Genomic DNA, 24,325 nt, shown 5'->3' with positions numbered 1-24,325 from the left:
GGGGATTCCAGCTCCAACAGTTTGTGCAACACAGAGGATAACTAAACACGCATTGCTGGCAGTTGCCTCCTGTGCCTGGACCAACAGGATTCCTCTGACATGAACAGCAGTAAATCTTTCATCATGAACTTGCAGAAAGCCTTGTGACACGAGCGACAATATGTTTTTGTTTGTTGTTGTTTCCTTTTTTGCTGCTCTTAGTCTGCCACCACAGCTGAAGCTGCAGTCACAGCCTGGCTGCCGTTTCCCGTCTATCAGTCACAGCTAATGTTGCGGCTTTAAAGCCACACAGCATCATCAGTTTATATCTAGAGACGTATTTTGTAAGTGAGTGCAACCTTCACTTGAGCCAACCGCGTCAGAGCTGGGAAGCCGAGATGACGCGCAGCAGCTTAAACACAGCCATTTAGCTTGATGCTATGTCTTATTTGCAGGTGTTTTGTGATGTTTCTGGCACATTTGTATATATGACGCATTTAAAATCACTCTTGTGAATGTTAATTACGTGAGCCCGCACTGTTGAACATTTATTGCATAAATGCCTGTTTGCACAAGTGCATTAATGCAACATGTACACGTATGCCAGATGTCTGGCACACTCCGCTATGATTTTATTCCAGCGTGTTGCAAAATGAAGCAACATTTTTGAGTTTAACAACATAAAAAATATTGTAAAAACAGATGACGGACCCATTTTTTCTGCAGTTTATCTGTACTCCAAAACTGACCAACTCCACCAAACGTTACCAGTAGTCTCTACCCATTCCTGGTTTGAGTTATTTCTGGAAATGAAGGAAAGGGCGAGCACAGGGCTTGTTATGGCAGCTCCAATTAGTTTTTCCAAGTCAGTTTCATTTGTTTGTTTTTTAATTAGTCTGTCATAATTCAAAAAGAAAGTCCACATTATTATTTATTGTTTTTGATTATTTTTAATGATCTCAGTGACCATTGTGGCTCTTTCTTTCTTAATTGGAAGTGCACCAACAAGTCCGCTTTATAATAATTTAATTATGATACAGCTGAGCTTTGACTTTTAACTGAAAACAAGAAGATCTACTGTTTACTGTTTACGTATTTTCCTGTCTGCGCAGCAACAGTGCGGTCTCTCTGACACTTTACACATTATTTGATGAAAACAGACGAGTCAGAACACATTTCAGACATGACTGGGTTTGGATAAAACGTTCACTTTCCAGACTTTCTGAAGAACCCCTTCTTTAGCTGTCATCTCTCTCTCTGCTCCCCACAACTGTCTGTTTGTGAGGCAGGGTACTTGGGTATTCTCTGTGCTTGCATGTGAATGGTTTCTTTCACACAGCAGCAGATGAATAGTGTCGGGCAGCAGTCGAGGGCAGTGCTGATGTGTTGAATAACCGCAGTAACAAAACACATCTCCCCTTCTTCAAAAATGTTGTGCAATCACAACTTTGGTGTTCAGCTTTTTTCTTTTTGGATAAATAAAAGTACTGTCTTTTTTTCTTCTAGACCAAAAAGCCTTATTCAGATGGATGTGTTTGCTGCTTCAGTGTGTTTGAGTCATCCAGTCATTTTATAGGTTTTTTATACCAAATACATTTAGTTTGTTTTAGTTTAGTTTTGGGTTATTTCTAAGATAAATGTTTTAATTAAAATCTAGGGATGCCCCGATACCGATACAATTAATGCAAGCGGGATGTCAGCAGTGTGGACATATTTCAAAATAAGGGACGACTAAAGCAAGGCAGACTGCAAGCTACATACATGCTGCTAAGGTGTCATGAGGAGGAAAGGAGAATACGTCGTTTAATACCAGCAACTTGATAAAACATCTGAAGACGCATCATAAAGCTGAGTATATGGAGTTTGCTAATGCTACTGCAAGACGTCGTTTTAAGGTTAAGTTAAGTTATGGTTCTGCGTCAAAACGACGCCGTGCCTACGACGTAGCCCACGCCGTCACTGACGCGCACCTCCCAAAAATTGTAACTACGCGTCGAGGCGACGCAGACCAAACGCAGACTGAGAGGGCTGTGATTGGTTCGCTTCGTAGCAACGCATTTCCGGTTTGAAGCAGTCGTGAACTTTCATCGCTCTTTTCTTCGTGTGTGTATGTGATTTTTTTTTTTTTTTAGTTGTCCTTATCTCTTTTATTCACTGTGACCGGAAAAGTCGGATAAACCATTCAGGAAAAGATCGCGAACTAGCGGTCGTGGGGGATACTGCACCGCGGCGAAATGGAGTGACGGAGAAGTCCGAAGGGTTCACGACGGCGTCACGGTGACGACGTAGGCACGGCGTCGATTTGACCCAGAACCATAATTCAGACTTAATACCAGCAACTTGATAAAACATCTGAAGACGCATCATAAAGCTGAGTATACGGAGTTTGCTAATGCTACTGCAAGACCACAACAACCAACATTAGCTCAGGTTCTGCAAAAGCGACAGAAAATGGCAAGAGAAAACCCACGGGCCGTTAAAATAACGGAGGCTCTAACTGATTATATAGCGCTGGATGACCAGCCACTGTCAGTTGGAGAAGACGAAGGATTTCACCGTCTTCTCGACGCACTCGAGCCGCGATATAATGTTTCATTGATGTGTTATACGTTTGATATTTTTTTAAATGTGAAGACAGTGCCAGTGTGGAGACTTTTTATTTACACAGAAAGATTATTTTTTGTTTAACATAGTTATTCTACTCAATTTATTTATTTTTATTGAATTTATCTGTAAAATACAACCTGTCTTCCAATTCATTGCATTTTTCATTGCATTTTTAGCCTAGTTATTTTTGTGGTAGAAGTATCGTATCGGTACTCGTATCGGCAAGTACACAAAATAAAATACTCGTATTCAAAAAAAGGGTATCGGGGCATCCTTATTAAAATACATCAATCTCTCCAGGTTTAGACTTAGAATAGTGGATGCATGGCTTGTGATAAGAGAGATAAAGTAATTTCACCTTGTTCAGAGTCACGGGAGGTTCTAACTGGGTGAGAAGCAGGACTCTCCCTGGACAGGTCACACGTCCATCACAAAGCTGCACAGAGACAACCACATACACATGCCTACATTCAGTTTCATACCTTCATTCAATGTAACATACATGTTTTTAGACAAGGTGAGAAAGGCAAACACATGTGCGCGCACATACACACAACCGTAGCATGTCCAACATGTTGTGAGCCCTTATTTTGTCCTTTGCTGTCAGGCTGCTGCAGTTGTTGCTGTTGACAGATCCATGTTTGTTTTCCAGGGGTCAGCCTGTTGGTGCCTCATGGAGCCGTGGCTGAAAATATGTCCTGGGAGATGTACATGGTGATCAATCAGGGAGAGGCAAGGTGAGGCTGGAGTTTACCCAAATATCATTTCAAGCATCTGTCTGTCAGTCGCTCTCTGTTTTCTCATTAGTCTTTTTGCATTCCCTATTCTCTGTCCTCAATATCCTACATTTTTACTATTTTTTTTAATTTCTGTGATCTATTACTTTCTTTGTAATCACAGCTGTAACGTTTAGTCAGCAGGACCATCACATCTCAACACCATCAGAACGTTTAACGCACCTTTTAATGAGCAAACAATCAGATTCTTGTTCAAGCTGTGTTGAGCTGAATGAGTCTGTTTTTGTTTTTTTGTTTTTTTTTGCTTTGCTTTTTCAATTATATCCACTTTGCTTATTTTGTCATCCAAAAAATGGCATACAAAAATTCCAATCATTAGAGATTTAGTAAATTAGAGGGGGTATTGTCAACCAGGTGGAATGTCAGGAGTGTTACATCTGATGTGGAACACATCTTAATGACTGACCAATGATATTGGAGATTACAGATACGGTACTTCACTTACAGAAAATACTGCCTGAGCAGCTTTTAACACATGAAAACCAGTTGTTTTTTACTCTCAGCAGCTCCCAGTCTGTTCAGCTCTGCAGGAGCTGTCAGGTCTGAGAACATGCTGTGGGATGTTGGACGAGAAGATTTTAATTACATGCACAAAACACTGTTACTATGACAAAAGATAAATGGCTCATTGTTGATGGTTGAGATCCCTTTAAATCACATATATGGGAGAAGAAAAGGCTGCGCGTAATGCTTTCTGAGAGATTTGCTTCATGGAAAGACTTTCAACAGAATTTTGATCCGTCAGCAACACCGCTGTTGAAAGGTTGTCTGAGTTTTCAAATCTCACTCTGACTCGGGGACGGTGAAACAGGGTGGTTTGTGTTTCCATTTTCAACAGATGAAAGAAGAGAACAATCTCCACTGTCCCTCTTTTTGGCACTTTTTGTAGAAACAGCTCAGGCTCAGGTGAGGTGGAGCTAGAAACTGTCCAGTCCTTCGGCCGGGCTGCAAACTATCATCACTTTCATATTACATGGTTCCTGCAGCTTTTATTACTGGCTTCATTCACTAATAAACAGCCACATGCCGAGAAGAACGCACAGGACTGGATGTCCTTCTGCATGTCCTTGTCATCTCAAAACACATTTTTATTCACTAACATTCATCTCACCATGATTGTTTTATTTTATTTATGTGTTTTATGTTTTACGTTGTCCTGTTTTGTTTTTGTTTTTCTTTCACTTGTCCAGCACTTTGGTCAGCTGTTGTTGTTTTCAAAGTGCTTCATAAATAAATGTGACTTGACTTCTGGATGTCCTTCTGGATGTCCTGTCGTAGCTGAGTCACAATCTCCTTTGCTTTTATTGACATGAGGCTGTCACAACGCTGTGATGTCACATTTGCACAGACATGCCACAAAGCCACGGACATTAACGAAAAATAACACAAATTCATATGGAATAAAATATAGATGGTTTAAAAAATAAAAAAAATAGTTTTTAATCAGCTTTGATTGCTAGTTAAGATTGTAAGTTACATCATTATTAATGTTTGTCATTAAAATAATCAGTAGTGATGTAAACACACATGTGAATTAATCAGTTTCCCTTCTAGGATTAATACAGTATTTTGAATTGAATGTGGTGGTAGGCAGTAGTGAACAAGTACTAATAAGGTATAGAAGAAATAATATTGTCTTTACCACACTTTTAAAATTATATACATATAGCGTGCGTGCGTGCGTGCGTGCGTGCGTGCGTGCGTGCGTGCGTGCGTGCGTGCGTGCGTGCGGAGCACGTCCTTACTGCGTTCCCAACATCCCCACAAGAGCTAAAGAGGATGCATGATGTTATAACCTGTATTAACTAGGGATGCCCTGATATCGGTATCGGCGCCGATACTGCTCTCACATACTCGTACTCGCAAAAATTCTCCGATACCACGCACCGATACCACTTCATTGTTGTTGTAGTTACTGATTAGTGACTCTAGGGGGAGATGTTGAGCCGCATTTAGCGTGGTGATGGGAAGCAAGTGATACCCATGAGTGAGACTGGCAGCGCCGTTTCAGACAAGATTAATGCGACAATTAATGCAAGCAGGATGTCAGCAGTGTGGACATATTTCAAAATAAGGGACGACGACAGAAACAAGGCTGACTGCAAGCTACATACATGCTGCTAAGGTGTCATGAGGAGGAAAGGAGAATACGTTGTTTAATACCAGCAACTTGATAAAACATCTGAAGACGCATCATAAAGCTGAGTATACGGAGTTTGCTAATGCTACTGCAAGACCACAACAGCCAACATTAGCTCAGGTTCTGCAAAAGCGACAGAAAATGACAAGAGAAAACCCACGGGCCGTTAAAATAACGGAGGCTCTACCCCGTTATATAGCGCTGGATGAGCAACCACTGTCAGTTGGAGAAGACGAAGGATTTCACCGTCTTCTCGACGCACTCGAGCCGCGATATGATGTTTCATTGACATGTTATATGTTTGATATTTTCTTAAATGTGAAGACAGTGCCAGTGTGCAGACTTTTTATTTACACAGAAAGATTCTTTTTTGTTTAAAATAGTTATTCTACTAATTTTATTTATTTGTATTGAATTTATCTGTTGCAAATAAAACCTGTCTTCCAATTCATTGCATTTTTCATTGCATTTAGTTATTTTTGTGGTAGAAGTATCGTATTGGTACTCGGTATCGGCAAGTACACAAATTAAAATACTCGTACTCGGTGTGAAAAAAATGGTATCGGGGCATCCCTAGTATTAACCTATTATAACATCATACATATATCATGACATCGTTTGACTTTTTGCCAAAGTTTCTTCCACAAGCTCTTTAATTATAGGGTATACTTTAGGGGTGTGCAAACAAGTGTACCTCACGATGCGATTCGATTTTGATTATTGGAGCTTCGATTCTTCGATTATAACGATTGTCGATTCGATTTCGATTATTGGTGCCACGATTCTTCGATTATTGTGATTTTTAATGCTTTTTTCCATACAAGATTGATTGTGTCTTCATCTGTGGCTACATTTGTAAATAAATAGCCAATCAATGAACTCAGTTCCTCTAACAACACTCATTAAGTAAATAACAAAGTTTTTTGAACATTTGACATGTATTTTTCAAAGACACAAAATAATTTATTTTATGACTATGTAAACATTTGCTCTTTCACTTACTTAACTTTTACCAGGGAAAGCTGCACTTGCATGAGAGCCCCCTCTATTGGCGGAAAACACTGAAAACGGTCAAGCCCTGGATTTAATGAGTTCATTAATTCAAGTAAACAAGATATGTACTTAGTGTAAACATATCTGCCATATTTCAAGTTAATAATAAGAAATGTGCATTCTTGAAAATGAAATGATTCCGCTGCTTATTCAGTCTGGAATCTGGATAGGATAACTTAAAAAAAAAAAAAAAAAAAAAATTTACTGGACCATAATCGATTACAAATCGTCACGTGACGCATCGCGATGCATTTACACATCGATGAATTGCACCCACCTCTAGTATACTTAGCGTTTCGAATATGGATTTTGAAGGTTTGCCTGGATTTTGTGAATTAAATAATGACAAAGTGAAATATGTCATGACTTGTCACTGATCTGAGGTGGTCTTTACCTCAATACCTCACAAGACCTGTTAAAGACCAGATGAGGTTTCCCATGTTGTGAGGCGTGAAACATTGAATGGTCAGTGGATGTGGTTTTGTTTTTCACAAGACTGTATGTGTGTCCTCTCCATGGCTTTATCCACGTCACTATGTATTTACCCCCAGACTAGTGTAACAGATGGGCCCAGTGAGCGTGGTAGCTCATCTTCCGTTCCCTGTAGGAGTTAGGTGTCGTGATATGAGTGTATTATCCAGAAGCCCCTCACAGGTGGTAGTCTCGGCTTTGATGTCAAAGCTGCTGTGGAGAAACTCAAGTTCACGCTGTGCAAGCCTGATAGCCTCTACAATGGGGCCCTTCATTTAGGCAACTGACTTGGTTCTCTTTGCTGCAGGAAACAGTCAAACCTCCCGTCCTCCCGTCTTATTTTTGCCCCTGCTTCTGTGAGAGCCGGCATGTGCTCTTCTCAGTGTCAACAGTGTGGTTCTCTGGGAGGGAGACATGACCCAGAAAGCTTGTTTAAACATTGATGAATGCAGTGATGAATAGAGTGTGGTGAACTGATAGACATGCACGAAGGAATAGACATCTCCTGAGGACTTTCATCTTGGCAGCACAAACGTTATGTATTCTGATCACAAGGAGATAATGACCCTTGGATGGACTGAGCTTCTCCCCAGGAGGTGGGTCTGCGTGCTCTTCCCTGCAGCAAGAAACAAGGGCTCTCAGATTCTTCTGAAGTGTCAGTGGTTATTCACACCATTCCACTTGAGAAAAGTCATAAAAGGTAAAAAAGAAAACATTGTGTGCTCACATTAGTGGGGCTGGCTGTACAGCGCTCTGAGAGGAAATAGTTATACCTGTCGTGACAGTTTTTGTATTCGAGGTCACTTTTAAATGTAAATTTGTAAATGTACTCTATTTATATAGCCCTTTACAGCCACCTCTAGGTGCGCCAAAGTGCTTTACAGAATAAAACATACAGAAATACAACATACAATCACAAGACAGAGCAAAAAAAATACAAAGAATTTTAAAAAAGAGTAAAAAGTGTCACCACACTGCTGGGTAGGGCTGTTCGATTTTGCCCATAAATAAAATCTCGATTTTTTTCTCTCAAAATCCGATTTTCGATTACGATTACGATTATTTTGTGAATTGACAAAAGGCAAAGAAATTATTTCAAATATGCTGTTTTTTTTATTGAACATTTGCCCCATTGGGCTTTAAGTGCAAACTTTGCTCTTATTAAACCAAAAATGAATGAATAAAGTGCAAAACTCTGTAAAATAAGTTGAAAAATAGTTTTAAAAAATATATTTATCTCTGAAAAAAAATCAGCAAATCAGCCCTTGCAAACATACAGTAAGTTATATTTCCAATTAAATAAAACAAGACATTTTCTAATTAAACTAAACTGGGTCTTTGCATGCTAAATAATAATGCAACCCATGAAGGAAGTAGAGGTGTGTAATGTCAGTCATTACATTTGCTATTCCATCAATCATTAATATGTGTGCAGACAAGGTAAAAAAATAAAAAATAAAAATAAAAAAAATATAAAAAAATTTTTAAAAAAAGTGAAAAATCGATTTTACGATTTTCACATTTTAACATCGTTCTAATTACATAATCGCACAGCCCTACTGCTGGGTATTAAAATGTTTAAGCCTTGATGTAAAAAGGCCCAGGTCAGAGAGTAAGTAGCAGGGGAGCTTGTTCCAGAGCCCGGGGGGGGGGCTTTAAAAACAAACATTAAAAGTTTAAAATCAATTCTAAAATGGACAGGAAGCCAGTAAAGCAGTAACTTTTGCTTTTTGCTTTAAAACACTTTTTTCCAAACTAAAAAGATTTAAGGTCATTTTCTTTTTTCACTGTCAACAATATAACATACTAGAAAGGAACAAACATATCTCCACCTTTTTCCAGCAAATCCTGCCTAGTCTGTTGCAATGGATCTGCATCTCAAGTGTTTAGTTTTCTTGGAAGTCTTTACATTCAGCTCTAGAGCTGTCTTCATCTTCTCTTTTATATTCACACCGGTTTACCTTGGTTTTGGTCATTGCTATTTCTTTGAAGTGCTTCTTTTTTCAGTCGCTGCGCGCTTGATGTGTGAGACGTCAGCTGTAGACAGCCATATTTTTCTCTAGGGTGTGTTGTGATTGTCATCTCACCAGCTGTCAGTCACTCAGTCTTTTGCCGGGTTACAGGACATGTAGAGAGTTGTATTCTTTTCTTTGCTTTTTCTTTTTCTTTTCTCCCTGCAGTGTCCAGATCCATTTCCTGTCCAACTGGCTTCTCTACACTCATGGTCCCATCAAAGCTCAAATGCTTAAAGATGCTGCAAGATCATTTCTTGAAGCTTTTGAGGCTCATCTAAACCTTTTGACGGCTCAGTTTTGCCAGGGTCAAACATATAACTTTTAAAATTTGAGGCTTTATAAGCACAATGTATTGCAAGATAAACCTGCCCCCGTAGGGAAGCAGAAGTAGCTTTGTGTTTGTAGGGGATTATTTTTCATACGATACAATGAATGTTTATATATGAGCTGATGGAGACTAATACATGTTTAAAGGTTTGCTGTTTTATGTGCATTTTGGTTGTTTAAGGCCCTGTCACACCTTGACAGTTGAGTGAGCGTTTGCAGTTGTAGGAACATTTTATCGACTACGCTGGCGTATGTCGAGTACCTTCTGAGTAGGTTTTGCATAGGTTAAGGGCAAAATGAAGTATGCTGGCATGCATTGTATGTCAAGTTCAATACAAAAAATTTCTGCATGCTCAGCATTTCTTGACGTATGCATGTTAATTATTACAAGTTAAGTAATTGTTGACAGACATTAATGGTGGATTCACACTGAAAGCGCCAAAAATCGCCTTACGCCTGCATGGCGCTGCTTGGTAGATTCACACTGGTCTGTCGACGCCTGTCGACGTCTGCAGTGGGCGGGGCTTTCAAGCTGCGCTGCAGAACTGGAGGGAACAAAGTGCATATAGTCTACATATATCTATATATAGCGTGTTTCTTATTTCACCATGGATCACACTTTGGGAAGCCTTCTATATTTTAGCGTTATTTCCGCGTAGATAAGATTGAGTTTGATGCTCCTTAACAAGGTTGGTCCCAGATCAACAGCAACCGTCAGCGAGCCGTTGGTCCCGGTGAAGCTGCAGTCTGTCTGCGGTGAACACTGACACACCGGGTCGGAGCGGATTTGGTCATATTGTTTAAACTGTGTTTTGTGATTAATAACCACGGTTTTTAATTATTTTGCGTTGGATCAATGTAGCAAATAAAATAGTTCAGACCATCCAGCTCCTCACCATCAGTTACGTGTTTCACATGAGCAGTTAAGGTAAAAACGGCAGTCAAATCAGCAAAAATGTCAGTTTGCTGGATGAAATATATTAATTCCTGATAAAATAAGTGTGTTAGTGCACAGCTCTGCTCATGTGTGCATGTGAATGAGAGTACGTTTGTGTGTACCTGAAAGTACAATCTGCATTGAGGCTTCTTGCTTCAGGAATCCCGGTCTGTGATTGGACGCTGCCTTGGCGTCGCTGCTGCTCATTTGCATAAAGTTAAGATTTTTCAACTTCAAATTGACTGTCTGGATGCCTCCAACGCGCTGCTCCCGACACCTCCGACGCCTCTCGCAGGGGCTTTCATAGAAAACGAATGGCAGCCGGACACCTATGACGCCTGTGGCGCTTTCAGTGGGAATCCAGGGTCACACACGTATGAAATACGTTTGAAATATGTCAGGTTTACGTAGAATGCACATGCGCATGGCTAGGAGACTTCTTAGCAGCATTCTTCTATGTTTTTGGCATGATTGTGATGTGAAGCGGATCGTGTGACTTTTGCGATGCTGATTAAGTCTTCAAGTGCCAACAAAGTGCTGTTGAGACTATCGTTGAGCATAAGTTAGTAACACCAGCAAAACGCCAAAATTTGTTGGTATGAGTCATCTATATGTTCTATAAACGTTACTTATATGTTGTGTGTACATAATGTATACGTCCAAATTGTTATGCAGCTTTGTATACACTCAAAAATTGAAAAGAACCCCCCCCCCCCTAAAAAAAAAAAAAAAACTAAGTCAGCGTTAAGCAGCATTTTGGAGAAATTTTGACATGTCAGCAGAGGCTTCAGGCTTCAGTTTCTGACCTTGGGGTAGTTGACTGCTGCAGCTGATCCAAGAGTACTGCAGTTCTGGATGGTGCATCGTGGTGGCAGAGATTTTTCAGCTGTCAACTCTCATGGTCTGGAGATTTCTGGATGGATACATGAGAGTATGTACAACTCACATTCTCTCTATATACAAACCAAACTGGCAAGAGCAAAATAGCATTAGTTTGAAAAAATTCCCTATTTTTTTCATTTCTAGATTTGTAACACATAATTGACTGTTACTGTGCATGACTGCTCAATACATTTTATTTGTATACTTTATTGTATTCACTTAGTATTGTGACATAAATGTTGTCCATCTGAGTCTCTTTTTAACAATACTATCGTTAAAAGCTCTGTTCCTCAGTAAAATCAAAATAGCATATCACTAAACAATATTGATTTAATGTTTGTGCTCCCTGTCAAAAGTTGGTAAATATACGTCCCTGGTTGTGCTATCACCTGGTAAAAGATCATTTACGATTAATAAAGTAACATATCCAACGTGAATTGTGCAGTGATTGTGATTATGGACTTTAGGGTCACAAAATGCAAATAATTTGATTGGTAAAACAGATTTGATTGACACACAAATGCAAAGGCTTACCAATCAGACCAATCAACAGCAGAACCTGGAATCACACATTTACATTTATATTTTTTAACATTTGATAACATTTCAATATATCCGTCTTTTAGGTTTAGCCAGACAGTTATACCCATTCACTTCCCATTCACACTCGAAATTGACCTGGTACTCATCCACAGCCATTTCTGTCAGTGCAGAACTTACTGAACCAGGCGTCAAATAGCCACTGTTCAAAATTAGCAAGATAGCTAATTATCAATAACACTTTGGATCAACCAACAACAGTCATTCGCCGGTATTGCTGCTCCACTGTTTTTGAATGTCTTTTGTTGCTGTTGCTCTCCCTGTCTCACATGCTTTGTTTCTCTGACTGGTTGTGTGTCTATCCAATGGTGTTGTTTCCTCTGCGTCCGTTGCCCCCTGAAAGTTAAAGTTGAGTATACAGGGACTGGACTAATTATTTTCCTTAATGGCTAGCCATTAGCTATTATCTATTTAAAGCAACAATCTGCAGAATGTTTGAAATGTAAACAGAAGATTTTCATTTTTTTATCTTCAATTTTGTAGCTGGAAATCCTGCAGAAATGTTTGATCTTAATTTTTTAAAGAATGAGAAAAATACAATTCAGCCTTAAATTGAAGCCTATAAATTTGTTAAAAATTTGATGTTATTTTAGTACTTTCAGTGATAACTGGCCAGATTGCTTTGTTACTTGTTTCTAGTGATCAGCCTTGTTGCTCAATCTCATTTTCCAAGTCAAGTGGATCACAGCACACCAAGGGCTTGGGAACACAGAAAGTGGTGCCGAAGTTGGATGGATAGCCATTATAACGCCATTATAAACCGAAGCTCGGTGCCTTGTGATGTTTATTTCACAGACTGCTGATTAAAGCTATGTTAATGTTCTCCACAATTGGTCTTTCAGTCTTGTTCTGCAACTTTGATGGTTGCTGAGGCCTTTCAGAGAAGGCATTGAAGGAATTATAAAAGCTGGGCCGTAACTTATTCACAAAGCTTACTTTTTCAATGCCTGGTTCATTAATGTGTCCATGCAGAAAAATAAGTATCTGCATTAACTTGGAATTCGACAAAAGCACAGTTAGACAAACAGGAGCAGGGACAATCAAGCGAATAAAGGTGAAGCTAATGGACTGTGCTAATGTGTGCATTCATTAAGCTTGCCATCCCCACTCCTGGACCAATCTGCCACTTTCCACAGCTCCCTCAATGCTCACTTTAAATAATGTAACACATTGAGGGGCTCCAGACCCTGCTGTATAGAGCCCTTCATCCTGATGACAAGTGGAATTTATAAGAGTAACCGTCTGCCTCGGGCGCTGTTTCAAGGTTGATGCGAGACTCTGGAGCCCAAGCTGCTGGCTACTTAAGAGGCAGGTAATCTGCTCCTTGCCCACACTTTGAATTAAATGTGCTATCAGGCTCTGCGCTGTTAGTCGAACAATCGAGAACTCTCTCAGAAGGAGCTGAGAAATCGTACAAAAGACTGACCGCGAGGTCAGAGACAGGGAGAATAGCAGCTGTGATGGTACCTGCATATGGCTTGATTACCCTGCACACACACTGCACAGTCCGGGTCAGCTGTTGAGGCTTTAATTGGGGAAGTGTTGAGTGTGTGTCCTCAGTCAGACTGAGCAATTGCTGTGAGGCTGTTTCCATGGAGAGAAGCAGCCTTTCATTCAGATAAACTTCTCTAATAGCCGAGGATTTTGCGAAACATGTTTCCATAGAAAAATGACAGAGCAGCTTCCAGGAGACGGGTGATAGTTGTCAAAAAAAAATGTAAATCCTTTTAGAGACTTTAAGGCAATTTAGGCAGGTAAACAATCCGTAATTGTGGGTAATATCATGTAAGTCAAAATAATACAATGAGAAGTGTACATCCCCAGAAAATGAGATAGCGGAGAAATGCTGTAGCATTTTTACATAAGAAACACCTTTTATTCAGTCAATAAGTACCTGTAATATTGATCAGTTTCATTTGTTAGTATCTATTTATTATGTGCATGCCAGTGGTGCCACGTATTGCAATGCAGGCAAAATGTCCCTTCAGGCAAACCAGTTTGTGAAGGCTTCTCTTTTCTTCTTCTTATTATTATTCTGCACGTTTTTATTAATGCAGCCAGAACCATAACGTGCACCCAGACGTGGCCAACATCAACACATCCGCCTCCATCCTGCGACGATGGGTATTACTTTTGGTGAAAATGGCAAAAAATGTATTCGTCATTTGCTCAGCCGTACTTAATTGTAGGACGCTTTGGACTACAACATATAAAGGCCTCATTAGGCTTTGGTTTACAGTTTTTGGAGGGTCCAGCCCCTCTGAAGGAGCTGGGTTCCAGAGCCCAAGCTATGTGTGGAGGGAAGCCAGACTATCTCTAACCGGTACCTTTCAACCTCCCGCACAAGCTCTGGCTCCTTCACCCCCAGCAAGGTGACATTCCATCTCCCTACTGCCAGAGTTTTGGTCCAGGGATTAGGTAGTCAAGGCACCCTTCCACGACTGCTACTTTCGGACCATGTAGCTGTTTTGGGCTAGCCCCGCCGCGTCCCATGGGCAAAGACCCGGCCACCAGGTGGTCACCTTCAAGCCCCAACTTTAGGCTTGTCTCCGGGATGGGGCCCCGGTGATGCCAATTTGGGCAATGTTGTTTGTCTTCTATTCATGATTGGCATGTGAACTGCTCTTAGTCTGGCCTGTCACCTAGAACCTGCTTGCCATGGGAGGCCCTACTACCTACAACTAAATGTGAAGCGGCTGGGATAAGAATCAGCACCTCCGAGTCCAAAGTTATGGTTCTCAATCAATCAATCAATCAATCAATCAATCAATCAATCAATCAATCTTTATTTCTAAAGCCCTTTACAACACACAGGGTGACCAAAGTGCTTTCCATTAAAATCCACATTAAAACAAAACAATTTAAAAACAACATAATAAAACCATTACAATTAAATTAAGAATATATCACATCAATACTATGTATTAAAAGCCAGTCTAAACAACCAGGTTTTCAGTCTGGATTTAAAAACCCCAAAGTCAGTGATGGTGCGCATTTCTGGGGGCAGCTTATTCCAGAGCCTGGGTCCAGCAACGGAGAAGGCCCGATCACCCCAGAGTTTAGTCCTGGTTCTGGGGACTTCCAGTAGGAGCTGAGTTGAGGACCGTAGACCTCTAATGGAGTTCTGAACTCGCACTTGTTCACATAAATAAACAGGGGCAAGCCCATCGAGGGCTTTAAAAACAAAGATTAACATTTTAAAATCAATTCTAAAAGAAACAGGAAGCCAGTGAAGAGCAAATAAAATCGGAGTGATGTGTTCGCGACGTCGAGTACTAGTTAAAAAGCGTGCAGCGGCAGTCTGAACAAGCTGAAGACGGCTAAGAGAAGACTTGGAGACTCCACCTGGAAAAGGATGGCTTGACCTCTCCGGGGTAGGTGGAAAGGTCCTGCCTCACATGGAGGAGCTCAAGTATCTTGGGTTCTTTTTTAAGGATGAGGGAAAGACAGATCATGAGATTGATAGATGGATTGGTGCAGCGTCCGCAGTTATGCTGTCAGTGTACCGGGGCATCGTGGTGAAGAAGAACTGAGTTGAAAGGCGAAACTCTCAATTTACCAGTCAATCTACGCTCCCACTCTCAACTACGGTCATGAACTTTGGTTAATGAACGAAAGGACAAGATCGCTGATACAAGTGGACGGTTTTCTACTCAGGGTGGCTGGATGCTTTCTTAGAGATAGGGTGAGAAGCTCGGACTATATCGCTGCTCCTTCACATCGAGAGGAATCAACTAAGTTGGTCAACTGAGTTGGCTTGGGCCTCATGTACGTCAAAGTGTTCCTGTCCATCTTTGTCGCGTCTACAAGTCCTAAAACAGATATACAGCCAGCCATGGGTTTCTGCTCTGCATAGGGGAGAATCACATTTACAGAGTGATGGTCCACTCACGCTGAAGAGCTGTGGAACTGCGGTCTGCTCCGGAGGCCTTAACAACACCGACTCCCACTCCTGCACCGCACCCACAGTGGAGGCACTAAGCATGGCGTATGATGAAACAGAAGAGGGGTAAGCTGGAGGTATCTAAGCAATACCAGCAGTTAAGTCACACAAGCCGGCAATTCCATCGTTTTGGCCATCCAAAGCTCCGTAGACAACAAATTAGACTACATTAGACTACTCCAGTCCAATCAGAACCAATTCAGACCCTACCTGATAGAACATGCGATAGCTTTTGGTTCAGGCTCTGGTCATGTCACGCATTGACTACTGTAATTCCTTGTTGGTCGGCCTCCCTGCTGCTCAGTTAAACCTCTACAGATGATCCAGAATGCAGCAGCACATCTGGTTTTCAATCAACCCAAGAGAGAGAGAGCTCATGTATCTCCGCTGCTAATATCTCTGCACTGGCTTCCAGTTGCAGCATCAAGTTCAAAGCTCTGCTTCTGGCTACCAAACAATTACCCAAACGGCTCCTCAGTACCTTCACTACTTGATTAAGAGATACACTCCCTCTCCACAGCTCCGCTCAGCCAGTGAAAGACGCCTGGTGCTTCCACCACCACGTGGTGTGAAATCAGTAGCCAGACTCTTCTCCTCCATTGTTCACCAATGGTGGAATGACCTACCAAACTCTGTCCGATCTGCAGGGTCTGTACCTACTTTTAAGAGCAAGCTAAAGACTCTTAAAGGCTCTTTATAGAACACTTCGGCATCTAGTAAGATGCATGCACGTACGTCAAGATGGTGTCTTCTTAGACGTAGCTTTCTCATTTATAGGAAAAAAGAAAAACAAACAAGAAAAAACAAAAAAACATATTCTAGCACTGGCCTGACAGCACCTGTGTCCAACTGGACTCTCAGCAGTCTGACCAGCACTTATCCAGCTGGACTCTCCCATGTGATTTTTTTGCTTGTGTTGTTCTCTCATATGTAAGTCGCTTTGGATAAAAGCGTCTGCTAAATGACAGTGTAACCCACATAAAGTTGAACAATGGGTTAAGTTCATTTTATTTTATTTTATTTTATTTGTTTTATAATCCTTCATACTTTGTTTATTCATCTCACATGAGTGAATCTGTAAGATAACTACGTTTTTACATATGGATTGTGGTTTTACAAAATGACCGCTAGATGGCGCCTGTTTTTGATTTTATGTACCGTTTTTGCGTACTGATGCACGCAGAAGAAGAGTCTAGCCTGAGTTAACAAGACTAGATAAAAAACGAACTTTGTCAGCTGATAAATATTACTTTATTTCATTTGTAAAAGTTTTCTAAGACTCCAAGTTTGTTCCTGATTGCCAAAAGGAAGATGTAAGATTGTTTTGTCCGGATGATTTGTTTTTCTTTTGAGTTAGACTAGTAGTAGTAGTAGTAGTAGTAGTAGTAGTCAAAGGACAGTGATGTGTTTTTTTGCAAGTGGAAACATGGCTCAACAGCAGTATTCAAGGCGGCGCTATACAGCTGGACTGGCTAATATGCTACCGAGTGGACAGGGCTATCATCGAGGGAGGTAAGACCCACAGCTGGGGGGGCTCTGTGTTTACATCAAAGTTGCCTGGTGCTGTGACATTTTTTTCTGGTTAGCAAACACTGCTGGAATTCATGGTTCTGAAGTACTGGCCATTCTATCTAACGAGGGAATTCACAGCCATATTGCATGTGGTTGTTTATATCCCCCCCAGCTCCAACAACAACAAAAGAGCAAGGCACTGAATGAACTCTAGCAACACAGACCGCCCACCCAGATGGTTTACTCATCCTGGCAGAGGATTTCAACTATGCTGACCTCAAGACTGTTTCTCAGACTGTATCACCATATTGACTTGACTTTTCAACATTAGTGTGTATATATATATATGTATATATATATATATATATATATATATATATATATATATTAGTTTTCCACCACCATATTATTTTTGCTTTACAAGATGTTCAGATTTTCATACATGCTCTATTTGTGTCAAATCTGCTATTTTCTGCCAAATTTGAACCTCTGAGTTCAAATTTGGCAGCCCAGAAAGCAAACAGATTCACAAGTTTGTGAAGTTAGAGAGGGCTGGTAAATCTTTTTTCACTTCTCATCCATGGACCAACATGGTGGATCCTCACTGTGTTCTCGTGGGGAAAAAAAGGAGAAAAATATAACTATATAGAGATTCAAAACTTTAAATTAGTTCAAGGCTGCAATGAACTGTCTCTTGTTTTCAACATAACATGAGACTGATTTAAGATCCCATCTGCTTCCATGCCATACTGTTATGTACATATTAAAGCTGCATCTTTTGTTTATTCAAGGGGAAAAGGCCTCAACAAAGTGTGACCCCCCCCCCCCCCTCCTATCTGTGACCCATGCAAAACTCAAGGCAACCTGAGGAGTTCTGCCTCTGTAATTACACCACTGGATTCTTTTCCCCCTCTTTCTCTCTCTGAAGCCCAGCTGCTGCTGCTGCTGCTATCATCTATTAGCAAGCCCTTTTGGTTGTAAGCTGCTTTTAATAAACTAACTCCAACTCGCCGTCAAATCCCAGTGACTTCTTCACTCGCGCTGGAACTAATTCATGCTGTGCAAAAATAACTTGGGCTCTGGATCAAGAGTCCACAGCACTTTCTCACAGAGGCAGGCAAACCAGGAAATATAAGCCCTCGGGCATGTTATCGCAGCCCACTAATCTTCATATGGTCATGATTTTTGTTTATTTTTGCTATTGCAAAAATAGATGCTTTATGCAAAGAAAAAATGACTATTTGATCATTAAGTGCAAGTGTTCCCTACACTCACACGTTATGTATGCAAATGTTTTGTAATGTGCTAACAATTTTTTTTTAAATCACAGAGATCATGGATTATGTTAATGAGATTCAGTACATAAAGCTTAGTCTTGTTATTGTTTTTCAGTCCTTCAGCCACGTATGTACAGGTGGTTTCTGTCTCTAAACAGGCCGATTTTATTCCTGCATTATTTTTTGATGCTTCACATTTACTCTGTTTCGTATGTGTGGTTTTGTGTGTATTTGTTGTTTAGTATCCAAACACTGGAAGGCTGTGAAATCCTCCTGGGCCCAGAAGTGACATACGGTCCTCCAGGGCTGGACCTCTTCTGCCCAGCTGCCATGACCATCGCCCACTGCGCTGAAGTGGACGCCGAGAACTGGAACTTTCAGCTCAGGAGGAAAACTCAGGACAGTAAATGGGAGGTGAGCTGCCGGCCTGAGACCTGTCAAGTACAAGGGCAGCCCATCACATCTAAGGCTGGCTCATACATGCCATTTGACTTGCTGTCTTTGTTTCTTTTCTTCTATGTTTTTTCTGCTGTAGCTAAATGTCAGCATGAATGGGGGATTGGTAGCCTGGGAACCGGACATATCTGACAGCTTATGTTTCTTTACTCTGGCTGCATGTGTGTTGCTCTCTTCTCACTGTCCACACAGACTCCCACCACTTCTCACCAAAGCCAAAGCAATCACAAGCTTTTAATTAATTGTGGGCATAGTTTGATGCTGTATCACTGTGCAGAGAAGTGCTGTGGAAGCATCAACGGTGCTACATTAATTGTTTTGTTATCCAGTTTTATCCAAAGGCAAGGCCGATAATAACTAAACCAAAAACAAATCTGCATCATTTGAAAGATTAATAAAGTTTATATCTGTGATATAGTTTTTCTCAGGCCCTCAGATTAGGGTTGCCACCTTTCAGAAATAGAAATAAGGGACGCCCTGATTTCAGCAGCGCAGGAGCCAAAAGAAAAAAGCCCCAAAACTTCTAAACTGAATAAAAATGTGTTTATTTTTATATAAAATTTTTATATAAAAAAACAAAATGCTTTGATTTCAAGTTTAAAGTGCTTTAATAGCATTGAACTTGCATGACTGTACAGACAGCCAACCATACTAGCAACTGAAATATCCTCCTATGCTATGTATGTCCACATCAGCCCAAATGTATAATATAGCCTACAGGTGAAGAATATGGTGTAAAAGTTAATTTATTTCAATAATCCAACTAGAATATGGTGTAAAAGTTAATTTATTTCAATAATTCAACTAGAATATGGTGTAAAAGTTAATTTATTTCAATAATTCAACTAGAATATGGTGTAAAAGTTAATTTATTTCAATAATTCAACTAGACTATGGTGTAAAAGTTAATTTGTTTCAATAATTCAACTAGAATATGGTGTAAAGGTTAATTTATTTCAATAATTCAACTAGAATATGGTGTAAAAGTTAATGAAAATACGGTACAAATCGCGTCCCGTATTAGTTCAATACGGGACGCAACATTTTTTTCTCAAATAAAGGACAATTCCGTATTTTACGGGACGGGTGGCAACCCTACCTCAGATACATTAATGGCCCTTTTGCACTAGTACTTACTGAGCCCGACTCGGCTCGTCACGCCTCTACCCGTTTTGTCCCCGTTTGTTTTTCCACAGCCAGGTGAGAAGTGGGCAGGTTGGGGTGAAGCTGCTGTGACGTGCTCGATTGCACAACCGCTTGTTCATGTCGGCGCTGATGAGAAATCAGCTGGAGCCACGAGCGGCTGAGAGTAAAACAGCCCGTCTACATCCCTTTTTAATTTCCTCGTCAGCCACCAGGTTTATGAACATCTGCACCTCAGAGTTGGATCACCAAACAGACGTTTTGCGCTTTATAATAAAATCGCCGCGAGCCGCGAGTCGCTCTCGCGCTGACTCCCGCTTCCTGATTCAGACCCCGTCCACACGTAGCCGGATATCTGCGGATATCTGCTAAACCGGAGATATTTTCCTACGTTTTGACCTGTCATCCACATGAAAACGCAAATAAACGAAGGTTTAAAAAAACTCCGGGCAAAGTGAAGATTTTTGAAAACTCCGTTTATGTAGATGCGTCTAGACACACACAACCGGAGTTTCGCGTTTTCGAACGTCACATTATGCGCCAAAACAACAATAAATCTGCTCTGACGTGCGCATTTTGTTTACTACAGAACTACAGATGATCCAGCATCTGTTCTCCAAGCTATTAAATAAATGGTCTCTGGTCTTGACCACCGCTTACTGCGTTACACCAACGCAGAGCCTACGCCGTAGGGTACGCGGCGACGCACACCCTACGCCGTACCCTACGGCGTAGCGTCGATAACGCGGCAGCTTCGTGGCACGGGGGGGAGAAGGAGACGCGCCTGCCGGGGAAGCGGAGCCGCGGAGGTGCAGATTATCTACAGTTTTGAAATGCTTATGAATGTGGTCGAAAACGCAGATCTTGGGTTACGTGTGGAAGGGTTTTTTTTTTAAAAACGATGTAATGTGGATGCAAATTTTTTTATAAACGGAGGGGGGAAATATTCGGTTTTAAAAATACCCGGCTACGTGTGGACGGGGTCAAACATCCGACGGCCCCGCCCCCCGACCAATCAGTGGCGTGGAGGGTGGCGACGTAAGAAATAGTCCCAGCTCAGCCTGGTTAGAACCTCGGCAGAATGGTTACAGAAAAAGTATCTGCTTGGAGCGGCTCTGCCCGTCTCAGCCCCTAGTGCAAAAGCGCAAGACGGAGCCGTGGCGGGTAGAACCAAGCTGAGGTGGGACTAGTGCAAAAGGGCCATTATATAATCAATGAGCATGTCATATTCTTGCATGGATGGTTATGAGTGGATGGTTGGCTCCTTCCTTCTGTTCAATGATCTTTAAATATGTGCTTTTTGAGGTAAAAGGTACACTTAGTCAGTGTGATGTGTGATGTGTCAGCCATAAATGAGTTTGGGGCTTCGCGGGTGTCCTGATCGATCCAGCCTTATGCTTTCCACGGCTGCAGCCGGTGACATAAAGCCACATGGAAGCAGCAACGCTGCCCTGGCCAGAGGACAATAAAGAAACAATTATAGCTTGTAATCGCCTGCAAGAGTCATAGCTGCTGTCAGTCAGTGGGGAGACTGGCAGTGGAGGTGATGGGGGGTTACAATAGCAAGCCAAATCGTTTCAACAAGGAAGGCATTGATTAGTATGTCAGGAAAAGGCATGAAGTCTTGAATTCAGATGTGAGAGAGTCAGGAGGATAATCATGAGGACTGCTTCTCTGGTGAACATGACAAAACACAACTTAAGCCGTGCAGCTCTCATTTGACATTATGTGCTCCTTGTTAACTTCACTTTGATGCTTTTCAACAGGAATTATAGTTTTTTTTCTCCTAAATCCTTGATTTCCTTTTATTTTTCCTCCCCTGCAGTAATGAAGGTTTGGATGAAACCCAGAGAGCTAAACCCTGTTTCCAAAGGCATGACATCCTCCAGTCGCTGCTGTCACCTTACATTATATGCTTTTTTTTTCTTTTAAGCAGCAGCAACAGCAGAAGCAGTAGCAGCATTATGATAACAAGACAGGGTGTTTAAGAAGAAGAGCATGTAACAGAGCTTATAAAGAAGACAGTATTCAGCCGGTCGGTAATCTGACGTAAAGGTTTGTCAAACATGACACAGGTCCGTATAATAAACGACGCTGGCTGTTGCGGTTGTCGTCAGAGCCCAGCATTTAACCTGCTGGCCACATTGTCTGCTTTTGATCGTAGTCATGTTTCTGCTGTAGATGCTGTTAAAAGCACACACGGGAACAAACACTCTTCTTTAGTTGAAGGTAATTTCAGTGGCATCATAAGTTGATAAGAAAAATACATAAAATTATATTTAGTTATTTAGTTTTACTTAAGTTACTTCAACAGCAAACACATCCAGGAAAGCTGCTTCCATACTCACGTATTCATTAGGAAGAACAGAACGGAGGTTTATATTTATGCAGGACACTTTTGCAGCTCAGGAGGAGAACTCAGCACACCTTTTCATGCTCTTTTAGTCAGTAACATTTAATCAGAACACGTTTCACAGACACAAGTCACAAAGTGCTGAAAAATAAATTAACAACAGATTAAAAACAAACCAAAGTGATAAGTAAAACCCCCCAGCTCCCAGAGTGTTTTCATCCCAAGCTGAGCCGCGACATTTTTCTAAACCAAAACAATTTATCACAATTCACGGTGAATATAGGCAAATATAATTGGTGAATGTAATCTCACGGAACTGTATTATGCAGCTCTGATAGCCATTTATTAAACAAACAGATGTAAATTCAATTTAAACCTTACATTACCCTTAGCATTAGTAGGGATATGTGTTTGCAGAAAAATGCAATTAATTTTGGAACAATGGAGCTACTTCAGAATATTTTGCTGTTTTTAAGCCTCTGACAAGGCTCAAAAATGTAATTTCACTTAAGTTATAGCGTATATGTTCCCTAAAGATAAACTGAGGTAACTTTAACTTTGTATGTTTGCAAAAAAGAAAGACTGTGACTACGTTTACATGCAGTCAAAATTCGGGTTATTGCTAATATTCCGGTTACTGAAACATTCAGAATATTCTGTTTACATACGTGAGCTAACAGGATTATCCCTGTTTACATGGTAATTAATCATTCAGGATATCTGGATCAAAACAGCAACGCGCGGAGAACGTGATGACGCAATTACTGTCATTTCCGCTTCTTCTTCCTGTATCCAAATTCAAAACAAATGCTGCTTCGCGCAACTTTTCGCTCACTTTCTTGTAAATCTCGCTATCCCGGTACTTTCTACCGTCTACAAATGCAGAAATGTTCATATCCTTCATTACGTTTATAAAATGATTAGTCTCCTGCTCACTCCAAAAGTGTGGCGTGGTCTTACGTTTCTCCATGTTTAGAAGTACGTCCTGGACTCAAAAGACCAGGGGCCTCATGTACAAAGACTTGCGTGGATTTCCTACTGAAACATGGCGTACGCTTAAATCCAGAAAACGTCCTACGCACAAAAAAATCCAGATCTATGAAACCAATCCAAGCACATTTCCTTTGTACATCCCAATCAACGTGGAATTGAGCACACATGTAGGAGTACCAGACTCCTCCCTGTCCACGCCTCCATTTAAATATGCAAATGTATTTAAATAGGCCCTCGAGGGCCGGTTTCCCTGTTTATTTGCACCATGATACAAGGAGCTGTGTCATCAACAGAACTATCCAGACTTTGATGACAAGCTGGTGACAATCATTAATTAGAATCAGGTGTGTTAAAGCAGTGAAACATCTAAAACAGCCACCGGTCCTTCTGGGATTCAGTTTGACACCTGTGACATTTTTTTAAATTTTTTTTTAATATTCTTTATTTCATTCAAAAAAATAAAATAATTCAATACAAATACAAATGTTCTTAACTCGTGAATGAAAAGCAAGCAGAAAGAAGAAGAATCTTATCTGATCTGCCCCTTTTTCCGAGAAATAACTCCACAAATAACATAAATTAATCATATAATCTGTACATTAATGGAATGAAAATGCTTCCTGTTAACGTACACATATTCATCCAGTGATGGTGCTTTTATAGCCATGTGTGTGCAGTCGATAGCTCCGATTACATTAGGAAAACCGGCTAAATATTCTTTCTCTTCTTACTGCGCCATTTGCGATATCTTCTAACACTGCCAAAGCTGCCATTGTTGTTAACGGTATTTCTGCACCACTTTGCGCATGCTTTTATATCCACTCATATAATTGCAGACAG

The 24,325-nt window shown here is 40.8% G+C and overlaps 1 protein-coding gene across 1 annotated transcript in view; it reads left to right on the top strand.

Moving 5' to 3' along the window:
• The window catches only part of unc5db (unc-5 netrin receptor Db), a 338,445-nt gene that overhangs the window by 275,387 nt on the left and 38,733 nt on the right, over positions 1-24,325 (top strand). Inside the window, exons 11-12 of the mRNA XM_061730512.1 lie at positions 3,239-3,323; positions 18,783-18,954. Coding sequence (XP_061586496.1) covers positions 3,239-3,323; positions 18,783-18,954 — 257 coding nt within the window. The remainder of the gene's footprint in view (positions 1-3,238; positions 3,324-18,782; positions 18,955-24,325) is intronic.

The sequence above is a fragment of the Cololabis saira genome, chromosome 9 (assembly GCF_033807715.1).
Source record: "Cololabis saira isolate AMF1-May2022 chromosome 9, fColSai1.1, whole genome shotgun sequence".
Classification (NCBI taxonomy): domain Eukaryota; kingdom Metazoa; phylum Chordata; class Actinopteri; order Beloniformes; family Belonidae; genus Cololabis; species Cololabis saira.
Note: the sequence above shows the minus strand (reverse complement) of the source record. Positions and strands in the feature narration are given on the sequence as shown.